This window comes from Petaurus breviceps, unplaced genomic scaffold (assembly GCF_028583685.1).
Source record: "Petaurus breviceps papuanus isolate PSGF00001 unplaced genomic scaffold, PetGlider_PUasm1.0 90654, whole genome shotgun sequence".
NCBI classification, from domain to species: domain Eukaryota; kingdom Metazoa; phylum Chordata; class Mammalia; order Diprotodontia; family Petauridae; genus Petaurus; species Petaurus breviceps.
In genome coordinates this window covers 7,096,192-7,108,763 of record NW_027187301.1, presented here as the reverse complement: position 1 = coordinate 7,108,763, position 12,572 = coordinate 7,096,192, and the positions used below count along the sequence as shown (strand labels likewise).

The 12,572-nt window shown below is 39.0% G+C and overlaps 1 protein-coding gene across 1 annotated transcript in view; it reads right to left on the bottom strand.

Moving 5' to 3' along the window:
* LTF (lactotransferrin) overlaps positions 1-12,572 on the bottom strand; it is a 44,483-nt gene that overhangs the window by 18,942 nt on the left and 12,969 nt on the right. Inside the window, exons 7-9 of the mRNA XM_069065039.1 lie at positions 11,880-12,058; positions 8,621-8,789; positions 5,572-5,735 (exon numbers count right to left, since the gene is read on the bottom strand). Of these exons, the coding sequence (XP_068921140.1) occupies positions 5,572-5,735; positions 8,621-8,789; positions 11,880-12,058 (512 nt within the window). The remainder of the gene's footprint in view (positions 1-5,571; positions 5,736-8,620; positions 8,790-11,879; positions 12,059-12,572) is intronic.

The window sequence follows — 12,572 nt, the reverse complement described above, 5'->3', positions numbered from 1 at the left end:
TGGTTTCAGTCTGGGCAGACCGGAATCCAGTCTATTTTTTAATAGACCCAAGACACATCCCACATGGATGGGGGATGCCCTGTTCTAATGGGAATGTAAATTTTTAAGATCTTCCCTGCCCCTAGGCTAAAGTGCACCTGGAGCCTAGGGTGGGAGGCTTGTTTTTCAGTAGATAATCTTTGATTGGGCAGTGAGTCAATAAGGTTGTTACATTCTCTGAGCCAGGAGAAGGCTATATAAGCCCTGATGTGTAGCTTTGTTTTGGGGCTCACTTTGAGAAGTGTTCTGTGATTTGATCAGATGAAACTCTGGGAAGCCGTAGTTGAGAGTCCCCCGGCTTTGAAACTCAGATGTTGATTTGGTATGGATGTAATGGTTGGACAGTTTGGAAACTGTCTACTTGATCTGTTTCTCTGTCTTGATAATTCTGTCTGGGAAAATTATTTTACTACTCTGTTCTCATATACTCAAGGTCCTCATTTGAAAAAACGAGGGAATTGGACCAGGCTTCAGTTCCAAAATTCTATTATCTCCATTTTGCAGATGAGAAACACAGGGTAATAAAATGATTCCTGGAAGATCACAGACCAAGGAAGTGACAGTCGGGAATTCAACCTAGTTCTTCTGATGCCATATTTTCCCACTATATGCAATTTGCTTTTTGGACAAGATGACTTATGGCACTGTGCTACATGGGTAGGAAGTTAAGATAGGTGTAAGTTAGTTGCTATTGAAAAGTGTGAACAGAAGTTTTAAGATCTTTAAGTTTGAAAATCTCCTCCTCTTCATTCCACTCTGGCCAAGTGGAGTGAGGAGAAGGTGATAAGAAAGGGAGGGAATCTTCTCCCTCAGATCAAAGAGGCAGGCAGACCAACATTTAACTATTTCCTGCTTCACCTAAAAGAGGAAAGTTTTGTGTAACACAATGCAACTGAAAGGCATTCTGGTCATTTTTGAAAAGTGTCACTCCTAATTTCATGCTAAAGATAGGACAGAATTCATTTTACTATTTGGCATTTAGGCAAATTGGAATATTTTCTAAGATTTTATATGAAAGGTGAGGTGTTTGAGTTCTCTAGAACTGGGATAAGGGAGTAGGCACCACTCCCCCTCCCCTTGCTAGAGAAGCCAAAGCTATCTCTTTCAAAGAAGTTTCTAAGAAGTGGACACATAAAGTTTATTGGAGAAAAAGTTAGAATAGCTAAAAAACATTTGAGAAGATTTTGTTAAAGCCTGTCTCGCCAGATCAGATAAGGAACAAGAGTGCTGAAGAGTAGTAGGGAATTTGAGTTACCCTCCCCCACTTGAAAAAGTAAAAGAGGGGGGAGGCAAAGCAGCTATATCGAGGGCCGCACTCGCAACAGCCCTGGGCCCCTAGGTACCCTGAAATCAACACTAGACATGCAGATGACCCTCTCTCCTTTCAAACCCCTGGGTCCACAACCAGGCTCTGCAATTGTGGGGAGAGGAGGAAAGCCTCTGCACTTGGTAAGTCTAATTTTCTATCAATAATTTTCGTATGTGATGAATTGGAAATGCAATTAATGTCATAATGTCATTGTTTTATTATGGTATCTCTAAATTGTAAAACCTAAATTGTAAAATCCTCTTATACTGTAAAAGTTGAGCGACCATTGTGAGCCAGAAATGGTTTTACATAAAGCAGTTTTCAATCTGAATTTTGTTGAAACTAAAATATGAGAGAAAAAGTTGTGTAAAACTAGCTATGTTCCTTTATCAGTTCTGCTAACCCTATGTTAAAATGTTTATTTCATGTGAATTGGATTTTTATGTTATAATATATGATGATTTAAAGCTGTTACATTTGGGATACAAACAGGTAGTAATAATACTGCTGATATTTACTGTGATAGTTGATTGTTCATTTAACTTTTTGGCTATGCTGGAAATATACAGTGATTTAAAGTTATAGTTTCCACATTACTAATGATGAAATGAATTATTCCCTGCCCAATGAATTATAAAGGTATTTTTTACAATTCTTATTGAGCAAATGAGAAACCTGGGGGAAAAAGGGGGAAGAAAAATATAGGGATGTAGTTTTCAAGCTTGCTTCATCTAAGGATGTATTTATGTTAATTTGAAGGTTTATGGATCACCACATTCACCATCTCTGTAATTGATTTCTAGTGATAAGTTGATTGGTTGTGTAGCACCAAGAAGATTTTAGTTCTGTGTAACTTCAAAAACTGGAGTTTCAAGGTCATCAGATTGGTAATTCATTTGTTTTTATTTCAAAGTTCAAATTTAAGAACATGATAATTGTTTATGATATTGTTACTGGTAAACAGCTGTATTGTCTGTGTTGTATGAGAAGCAGTTTCTCTTAAAGTGTTATAATATTTATAATTTTGGGAAATCATAAGCTTCCAAGTCTGTCTTTGTTTAAAAAGGAATTTTCAGTTAAGATTGTTTAAAATTGTAAGACTGTTAACTAAGTTATTTGGCTACTGTTTTAATGCTAAAACATAAAATTGTAAAAACTTTATTCTGACTAGTTCTGCCCATTCAGAACAGTCCTCCTGCATGTATGAGAATTGGATAAACATGGGCATCATTATTAGCTCTTCCCCCATTCACTCCTGCATTTACGATGTTGTAAAACTGCCAAATTCCCTGGAAACTATCTCTGTTAAGCAAGGTCATTGGGAAAATAACTTTTTTTTCAGTCATGTAGTTTTTAAATGAATCTAACTTGCTAAGAAGTTGCAAGGATTAAAAGTGATTTCTATCAATTGGCTTTTAGATTTCAGAAGGAAAGATGGTAAATGGAATTCCTTACATTTGTGAGACCTGATAAATCTTTATTGCTTATTGCAGCTCCAAGAGAATAGAAATAATTATAACTGGCTCTAAGCTGTGATTGGTGAGGCTTGTTGTTTAAGGTAAAAGGCATTTGGGACCATAACTAAATTTTATTTTGAGTTTGAATTTAGGTATAGTTTCCGGCATTAAATCAGAATCTGAGAGAAAATGCCACAAGCTACTCAGAGGAAATGTGACCCTGTACTGTGGACAGGTGGAAGTCTGCATTTGGTAAAGACCGAAGGGACAATCTCAGCCTCCATCTGGGATGGGATCCCTCCTGGCTCAGTTTACCCATGGGGTTCCTTTGAAAAGGAATGTTCCCCACCTATTCCTGAGTCTAGCTTTGAGATAGAATGGATACTGCATGGATGGATATCTGTAACTAACCTGAATTTAAACAGAATCAAGGATGTTTTATCCTGTCATATGTGGAATGTCACGGGTCCCTGTTTTTTTCCTTCTATAGCAGGTTTCTATGATCAGAGCAAGTAGTCAGTAAAAGATGTGAGCTCTTTCCTGTTAGCTTACTGGAAAATCTAATGTTATTTTCATCTAGGATTAGAACATGTGCAGAAAGTTATGCAAACTGCTTAAGATCATTTTAAAAGTTTTCAACTTTCTTCATAAAAGTTTAGTGATCATTTATAAATCTTGAAACTTTTAAAAGAAGGGAAAACATTTTGGAAGATATTTTTAAGTCTCTAGTGTGATTTTAAAAAGGCCTGCTAAAATTTTCATTTGCAAGATAAACTTATTGCTAAATTAATGTAATGAGTTGTAAAGCAGAAGAGATCTTGCTGTTTTGATCTGAATTTGTAGTTATTCCATTATCTAAGCAAAAGTTAACATTTGTAACTGAATGTACATGTAAAAGATTCAATTTCTGAAGTATCTTTTTCTTCCAGTGTAATCAGAGGATAAGCAAGCTTTGTGAAACAAGTATGTATATCTACTATCTAGCTGTGAGGTCCAAGTCAGGAACCTCTTTTGTTAAAGGCAGTACTATGTTTGTAAAAGAATAAAAACTTATGAGGTATCTTGTCTATGGGAAAATATAAAGGAAAGTGAAATAGTCTGAGTAATGGATTATACTAGCCCATACTTACCCCACTTCTGGTCAATTTTCTCTTACTACTTTTTGGCCCTTGTTTGTTTAATCTCTTTGCTAGATTTGTGTCTTTTAGGCTCAGTACCCTTCACTTACAGGTGACATCTCAGGCTGAGTACCAACCACTCTCCAAGACCATGACACATCACTCCCTGGACCTGACATCAGCCAGGCTCTGGACACTGGCTACAAACCCCACCCTTGGAACAATGGTACCCTGAGAGGCAGGGACAGCTCTACGCCCCTTCCCAGCGAGAAGCAGTTCTGGAAGTGGAGATCATCGCCCTTGTCCTCAAATGAATTTGGGTATCATCTGTTTAAGGGGGAAATGATGGGGTGCTTGGGATCTATCTTTGTAAAATCAATTTGTAAACTCAGTTGGTAATACCAATTTGTAACAACAGGAATGATGGGGTTCTTGGGATCTATATTTGTAACATCAATTTGTAATACCACTTTGTAACATCAATTTGTAAAACCAGTTTGTAAAATCACACTCCATTCCCCACCCCCTCCCCAGTCTCAGAGCATTCACTCTGTCCCTTCTCTCCATGCCCCTAGCTTCAAAGCATTAATTGTGCCCAGCAACAACTCATGGAGTGTTTATCTAAGCCTTGAAACACTAACAAGCTATACCTGTCAATCCTTCACAAAGGTATCTGTAAACATTCCAGCTTAGGCAATTATTATCTCCCCCTTGTGTAGTGTCCTGCTGCCCCCATGAATCCTTCAGTACCCTATCTCTAGGTTGACTCCTTGGCTGCATCAATGAATCCTTCAGGACCCTATCTCTGTGTTAACTCCTTTGCCTATTATCCCCTGAGTCTCTGGTTAGCCTTGGTTCCCAGACATTAATCTTGTCAAACATGACACTGATGGGTGGCAGACTGGGCACTTCTCCATCAGCCCTTGACTGCTTGCTGACTTAGTGACGTTTCAAGCCTAAAACCACACCTCTAGGTAGCCCCACCTTGGGCTTTTTCCCAGTGAATCATGGGCAATATGCCTGCACAGTTACATTACACAGTCCCCACCTTAACTCCTCTGTAATCCCAACCTTAATCACCTAGTTAGCATAATTGGCACAGGTTCTACTATGGATGATTCTATATAAATCTTAATTCTACCCCATTTAAGGTTGCAGGTCCCCTAAGGATCCTTGCCCGCTGTAAGGTGTATAATAAACTTTTACAACTCTGATTCCAAGTAATGCTGAGCTGAATTCTTTCCAGACTGAATAGCAGGTTCTGGTCTCAAGATAAGATCAGAGTCCCTGCTGAACCTATTGGGAGCCATCCCTCATCAATGGCAGCCATACACTTAACTCCTGGGAAGTTGGTGTTCAATGTAATTCCCTAACAAAGAAGCCCAGACTCAGCAGAAATATTGTTATTAATATTCATCATCTTCTTTCTCTGTTGGGAAATCCCTACTTTTAATGGTAGGAGTTTCGAATTAGACAGTACTTTCAATATCACCTAGGCCAAGCAGGTAAACAAACTGAGTCCCAGTGAGCCAAGCAGCTTGTTCAGGGTCATACAACTGGTAAGAAGTAGAGCCGTAACTAGAACCCAGATCCTCTAGACTGAAGAACCCCACAACACTGAGGTTGTACCAAAATGGGAGGTACTTACCATTATCTTGACAATGCAATCTTCATAGTTTTCTCCCACCTCACATGCAATGACTCCATTACTGAACACACTCCATTTGTCACATACTTTCTTTTCTTCATGGTTTACTGTGCACCACTTCACCTTCTTGTCCCCTAAAGAATGGAGCTTGTCTAGGGCATGACCTGGGAAGAGAAGTCAGAGTTTGGCCTGAGAATCAATTCTTAAAATGCTCTATGAAAATGCTTGAGCTGTGGTCAGTGAAAGATGAAATGACTAAGAAAACAGAAGTTTGATCTTCTGAGCTTATTGATTTATTAGACAATGTATGACAATTGCCCAACAAACCAAGACCAGACACCTTAGCGTAGGCCTGGACCCCAAATAGAGGGAGAGACAAACTTGTCTATATTAAAAACAATTATTCCAATAAGGTCAATTAATTAAAAGGAAACAATACATTACGTCATCTAACTTCTACTTAGATGAAAGAGTAGGGATTTTCCAAATTAGGAAGAAAAGAGCAAATAGGTACAATTCCTTGAAATAAGAAAAAGAGGTGTCCCACTCCCCTCAAGTGTAAACAATCAAAGGATTGTGGAAGCAATAATTGATTGATCATGGTGGGGTCAATTTTCAGTTAAGACATATGAGTTGCTTGAGTTTGTAATTGTAAGAAAACTCCTTGCATCAATCTTTGGGTCTGACTGAGTTTCTGCTCTGCACAACCTATGTCCTTGGTTAAGGATCTCTGAGGCAAGGAGAGGTGGTCCAACTTCCCAGTCACACAGAGCTAGGTTTAAGCAAAACAATAAGGTTTTCTCCCAATTCCTATAACTGGATAAACTTTTATTAAAAGATAGAAACTGGACTAGACCCATAATTGAATAGGAAGGAAACTGAACGAGATCTTGAACTGTCACAATATGGTTCACTCAGTTCACACAATTAACCATTTGCTGTCCTCATCCCTTCAATTCCCTCAATTTCCTTAGGGTTAGGATTTCTGGCACTTAAAGGAGGTTATCATTCATCCTGTAACCAGAAGATCTCTTTCATTTCCTTTAACACCCAGGAACACAAGATCTTTTACACACTGATCTCACTACCTCCCCCTAGTCCCCATTACAATCCAGGAAGAATCCTCTTGGCCTCCATCTTTTCCTCTTTAAAACGAGGAGGACTAGACCAAGTAACCTCCAAGGTCCCTTCTGGCCCAAATCACATGGTCATATAATCTTTAGAAAAGAGAAGTGATTCTCTTAATTTCTAATGGAGGCTGGAAGGGAAGAGAGGCAAAGTAGGATCTCTGTAGATCTCTCCTAGGCCAACAGGACCTTGGACCAAATTTAAATTTCTGGATTTTCAGCTTGCAGTTCCCCCCACTAGATGGCCATGCCCTCATGATATGGCGGCGGTAGCGTATTACCACCAAGAGAGGTTCCTTCCCTTTTTTGTGTCTTGGTCAGCTCTGGCAGTTGGGTGAAGCCTATGGACCCCTAAATGCACAAGTCAAGACATCACTCTCATGACATCATTGGTCCTCTTTGGGAACAAAGGACTAACAACAACTTTTCAGAGTAATAGTTTTAAATAATTGAATGAAATGATGAATTTCAGGTAGATATTGGTTAAAATAAAGATGTAATTTTTTTGTCTATGTAAGATCACAGGCTCCCAGAAATTTATTTATAGATCCCTTAGGAGTGCATGAACCCTAGATTAAGAAACTGTGTACAATAGTTTCAAGGATGCAGTTTAATTCATCTACGTGATTTGCCCAAAGTCACACAGTTAATAAGGGAGCCAGAATATAAACCACACCATAGAATCACAGATGTAGCCCTGAAAGAGACCTCCGAGGCCATCTACTCTGACCCCTTCATTTTACAGATGAGGAAACAGAGATAGAGAGAGGTTATGGGACTTGGCCTAAGGCTGTGCAGGTAGTAGGCTTTGGTTTTAACCTAGATCCTCTAATCCCTAGAACAGACCATTTTTCATTTCATTTCCACTCTGGTATACTATCTTCAAGTGTAATTAATAAGTATTAAGTGCCTACTATGTGCCTGGAATTGTGCTAGAGATTAAGGATAATTAAAAAACAAAACCAAAATATGCCAGAAGCTTACTTTCTAAATACTTCCTAATTAACTGATTTGACCTGGATTCTCAAGGACCTCCCTATATGACTTTGGGAGAGTCGTTTTCCTTTGATAGCCTCTATTTTCACATATTTAAAAGGAGAGAAACAAATATATGATCTCTAAGGTCCCTTCTATCCTTGAAATTCTATGATATGTGATCAGATTCTGAAATATATGATTCTGGAATAGGTGAATATATATTCTCAAATACATATGATCAAGTATATAATCTCTCAAATATATGACATATTCACATATCATATGTATTCATATACCATATATATTCAGCATATATTCATATATAATTTCTAATGTTCATTCTACCACTGAAATTCTCTGCTATGTAATCAGATTCTCAAATATATGATATATGTGATCTTTCAAATATATGAATGTATATTCTCAAATATATGACCTCTAAGGTCCCTTCTGTCCCTGACATTCTCTGATTCTGTACTTCCCTAGTATGTCATCTTGGAACTGTGATGGGTAGGAAGATTTCCTGGGAAGTTGAACTGAGGATCATAGTTATGTTGGGGAGAGACATTCTGAAAATTTCCTTTGTGCCAAGCAAAATAGCCTCAGGATATAGTTCTTGAAATGTCTGCCACTGTCCTTCATTCAAATGAAAACCTCTAAAAAGCTGCCACTCAGTCGACAAACACTGAGAACCATCTGGTCTAACAGCTGGCCTGTGGGAGACCAGCGAAAGAAAGCCATTTAAACCCTTTGAGTCTCTGCTTTTCCATTTTATCAATTGCCACAGATTTTTAGAAAGTGCTTTGGAATTCTCAAAGGGCAAAATGCCTGGAAGTGTTGTGATGTCTTACAATGCCCACAATTGAGTTAGAATAATGGCCTGCCCCATATGCTGACATCAGACTGCTTGGGCCCCCCCGATATGGACCAGAGTCTCTACTTACCTTTAATAGGCTTAATGGCCTGGATGTATTGGTATCCCAGGTACAATTCATAGTCCATCTTTGGAGGGACCCTCAAAAGTCTGTTGGCAGTGTCCTTAAAGAGCAAATCTTTTCCATGAGGGGAACCAAATAGATTGAATTTATCTGTTTTGCCCTTGCCAAAACTTTCCTATTCAAAGGAAAAGAGAAACATGAATGAAAACTACTAACAAGGGAGGAGATAACCCAGTGTTTGGATCCTTTCCTCTATATTCTCTCACTTAGTGACCTAATCTGCTCCCATACTTTTGATGATCATCTATATGCTATTGGTTCACTGATCTCTATATTCAACCCTAAGCTCTCTTGAGCTCCAGTCTGTTCTTTCATCACCAACTGCCTACTGGACAGTTCCATAAGCATTTCAGACTCAGAACAGAACTCACGGTCTTGTCCCATACACCCATTTCTCAGCTAAATTTCTCTGTTTTGGTCCAAGGATCCATCATCCTTGCGGTCACCAGGTTCATGACTTTAGAGTTTTCTTCAGTTCATCCGATCCCTGCATAATCTTGTGATCTTCATAGCCTCTCCCATATGGATCCCTTTCTTTCTTCTTCACTTAGACCACCTTATTTCAGTCCCTCATAACTTCTCCCTTGTATTATTTCAAAGCCTCCTAATTGGTCTGCTTGTCTCATTTCTCTCTCTCTCTCTAACATATCCTTCTCATAACTGCCAACATGATATTCCTAAAGCCCACTGTTGACAATGTTACTCCTCCCTACTCAATAAACTCCAATGACTGTCTATCCCCACTAGGACCAAAATATAAACTCTATTATTTTAAAGACTTTCACATGCTGGCCCCAATCTACCTTTCCAGCCTAATTGCACATTGCTCCTTTTCACCCACTCCAGGGTCCTCCAAACTGGTTTTCTTACTATTCCTAAGACAGAAGACACCATCTTCCATGGCCATGTCTGCTTGCCTAGAATCCACTCTCTCTCTCCCTCTGCCTCTTAGAATCCCTTGTTTCCTTCCAGATTCAGCTTCAGTGGACCTTCTACATGAAATCTAAGCCTGACCCCTCAGCTGCTGTTCACTTCTCCCATATGTTGTGATCATTCAGTCATTTTCAGTCGTATCTAACTCTTTGTGACCCCACTTGGGATTTTCTTGGCAAAGGTACTGGAGCGTTTTGTCATTTTTTTCTGGAGCTCATTTTATAGATAAGGAAACTGAGATAAATAGGGCTAAATGACTTGCCCACAGTCACATAGCTATTAAGTGTCTTAGGCCATATTCAAACTCAGGAAGATGAATCTTTCTGACTTTAGGTCCAGTGTTTTACCCACTGTGCCACCTAGCTTCACCTGTCTCCCATATGAGCTTGTATCTATTTTATATGTGTTTCATGTAAACCTATGTATTTTGTCTTTATGTTATTTTTATTACACTTAGCATTGTGCTTGGACAAAGCAGGCACACGATAAATGATTATTGATCGATGGATGGATTAAAGGGATGAAGAAAATCAGCCTACAAAAAGTGAACAGAAGGTAACACAAGGCAAAAATAACAGGTCAAGAGGGAAAAGGAATTTCTAACTAAAATTTGTTGTGGAATTAGAATTCAAGACCCAAAAACTCATAAACCTACTATTGTATTTTACTTCTAGAAGACTGTGCAGAGGCCTAGCAGCAAATCAGATATAGTCATTGGGCCATTGGAAAGGGTAATGGGGAGCCTTACATTCATCTAGTGAATGGAAATGCTTGAAGGAAGCATGTTCCTTTGAGGGACTGATTACATCCTGTAATCTATTTATTTTTTACCTCTTTTTCAGAATGTCCTAGGCATCTCTCCCAAGCCCAGGGCTGTTAAGCATCAGAGATTCCATCTTATATATCTTATATTCTTGGCTACATTGTATGCCTCCATTAATCTCCCAGTTCTATCTATCTCCATTTGTCTTATCCAAGACTTTCATTTGATTATTTTTCTTCCAAAGCATATAAGAATGTTCACCCTAGAGCAGTTGGATAAAAAGCATTTCCTCAGTTCTTTTCTCTGGAAAAACGCTCTCCCTTATCATCATAAACAACTTTGATTGTGTTGAGAATCATCTTCTCTTGATCAATTATTCCAAAATGTTCACAAAGGGAATTCAGTGGCAGCACTGGACTTGTGGTCAGGAAGAGCAGAGTTCAAATAAGGTCTCAGATATGTAGTAGTTGTATGACCTTGGGCGAGTCTTTTAACCTCTGTCGACCTCTATTTCCTCATCTACAAAATGAGGATGTTTTCTCGATGGTGCAGTAGACACAGTAGTGGGCCTAAAGTCAAAAAAACTCATCTTCTTGAGTTCAAACCTGACCTCTGACACTTGCTAGCAGTGTGATCTTGTTTGCCTCAGTTTCCTTTTCTGTAAAATGAGCTGGAGAAAGAAATGGTAAACCACTCCAGAACCTCTGTCAAGAAAACCCCAAACAGACATGACTGAAATGACGGAACAACAACAATGAAAGAGAATATTAGCCTCGACCTCAAAGAGCTAGTGTGAAGACCAAATGAAATAAGAACTGTAAAGCATTTTGCAAATCTTAAAGTACCAAGTAAAATGCTACCCACGGAGCATCAGTGGTAACTTTGTCTGTGGTGTATTAACACAGACTGACAGACTCATAGACTTATTGGATCCTAGCTTAGCCAGTGCATTAGTAATGGGTTCACATGTACACAAATTTTTATAGCATCTCTCTTTGTCATGGCAAAGAGTTGGACACTAAAGGGATGCCCATCCATTAGGGAATGGCCAGACAAGTTATGGTATATGAAAGTGATGGAATATGATTGTGCTGTAAAAAAACGTGTGGTTTCAGAAAAACCTGGGAAGATTTGTATGAACTGATGCAAAGTGAAGAGAGCAGAAGCAGGAGAACTATGTACACTGTGAAAGATCTAGTAAATCTGATCAATGCAATGATCTGTCACAGTTCCAAAGGACTCATGATGAAAAATGCTATCCACCTCCAGATGGAGAGTTGATAGACTCAGAGTGCAAAATGAAGCATATTTTTTCTTCTTCCTTTCTTTTTCCGTTTTCACATGGCTAGTGCAGAAATGAGTTTTGTATGACTTTATATTTATAGTGAGTTTTATATTTATTGGCTTCTCAATGGGTGAGGGAGGGGATGGGCAGAGAGACAGAATTTAGGACTTAATTAAATAAAATAAAATTGAATTTAAAAAAGAGAAAAAAAAGATGGCCATTACCTGTGCAGCGGAGAGGAGACTCCAGATCAGATCCTCCTTGCCATTCACACTTCGGGCCACGACAGCATGAGCCGGGATCTTGGCCAGGTTGCAGTCCGAGTACTTATCCACAGACTTCCTTGTGTTATCAGGGCACAGTAGCTCATATTCTCCTTTTTCAGCCTCAGTTGGAAGGTTCTCTGAAAGAAGAAGCAAAAACCCCAAATGAGCAGGGTTCTAAAGATACATCCGTGCCCCATGAACTCTCAGTTTCCTTGAATCAGTGTCTCAGCATCTCCTCTTGGAAAGTTGAATCTGGCAAGACTAGGGAAGCCAGATCTCCTATAGAACAACCTCAAAGGAACAAGCATTTATTAAACTTCTACTGTGTGCAAAGCATTATTATGGGCATTAAATGAGAGACATGTTTTGAACAAAAACAAAAGATCAAGAAGAAGAAATCTCTCAAATCCACAGTGGAATCAGAATTCTAGGTCAAAGAGATGCTGGGCAGACTATTTTGTTGTGCTCCTAGAATTCTAGCAATTCTACAAAAGCCTAACAGCAAATTAGATATCACCTTCCTAAAGGACCAGACTTTTCCATGAGAAATCTTGCATGTACTACTTGGCTATAATCAATTATCCATTGACATTCCAACGATCTTCCTCCCCACCCCCTCCAGCCCTCATCTCTCTTGTCTCAGTGATTCTA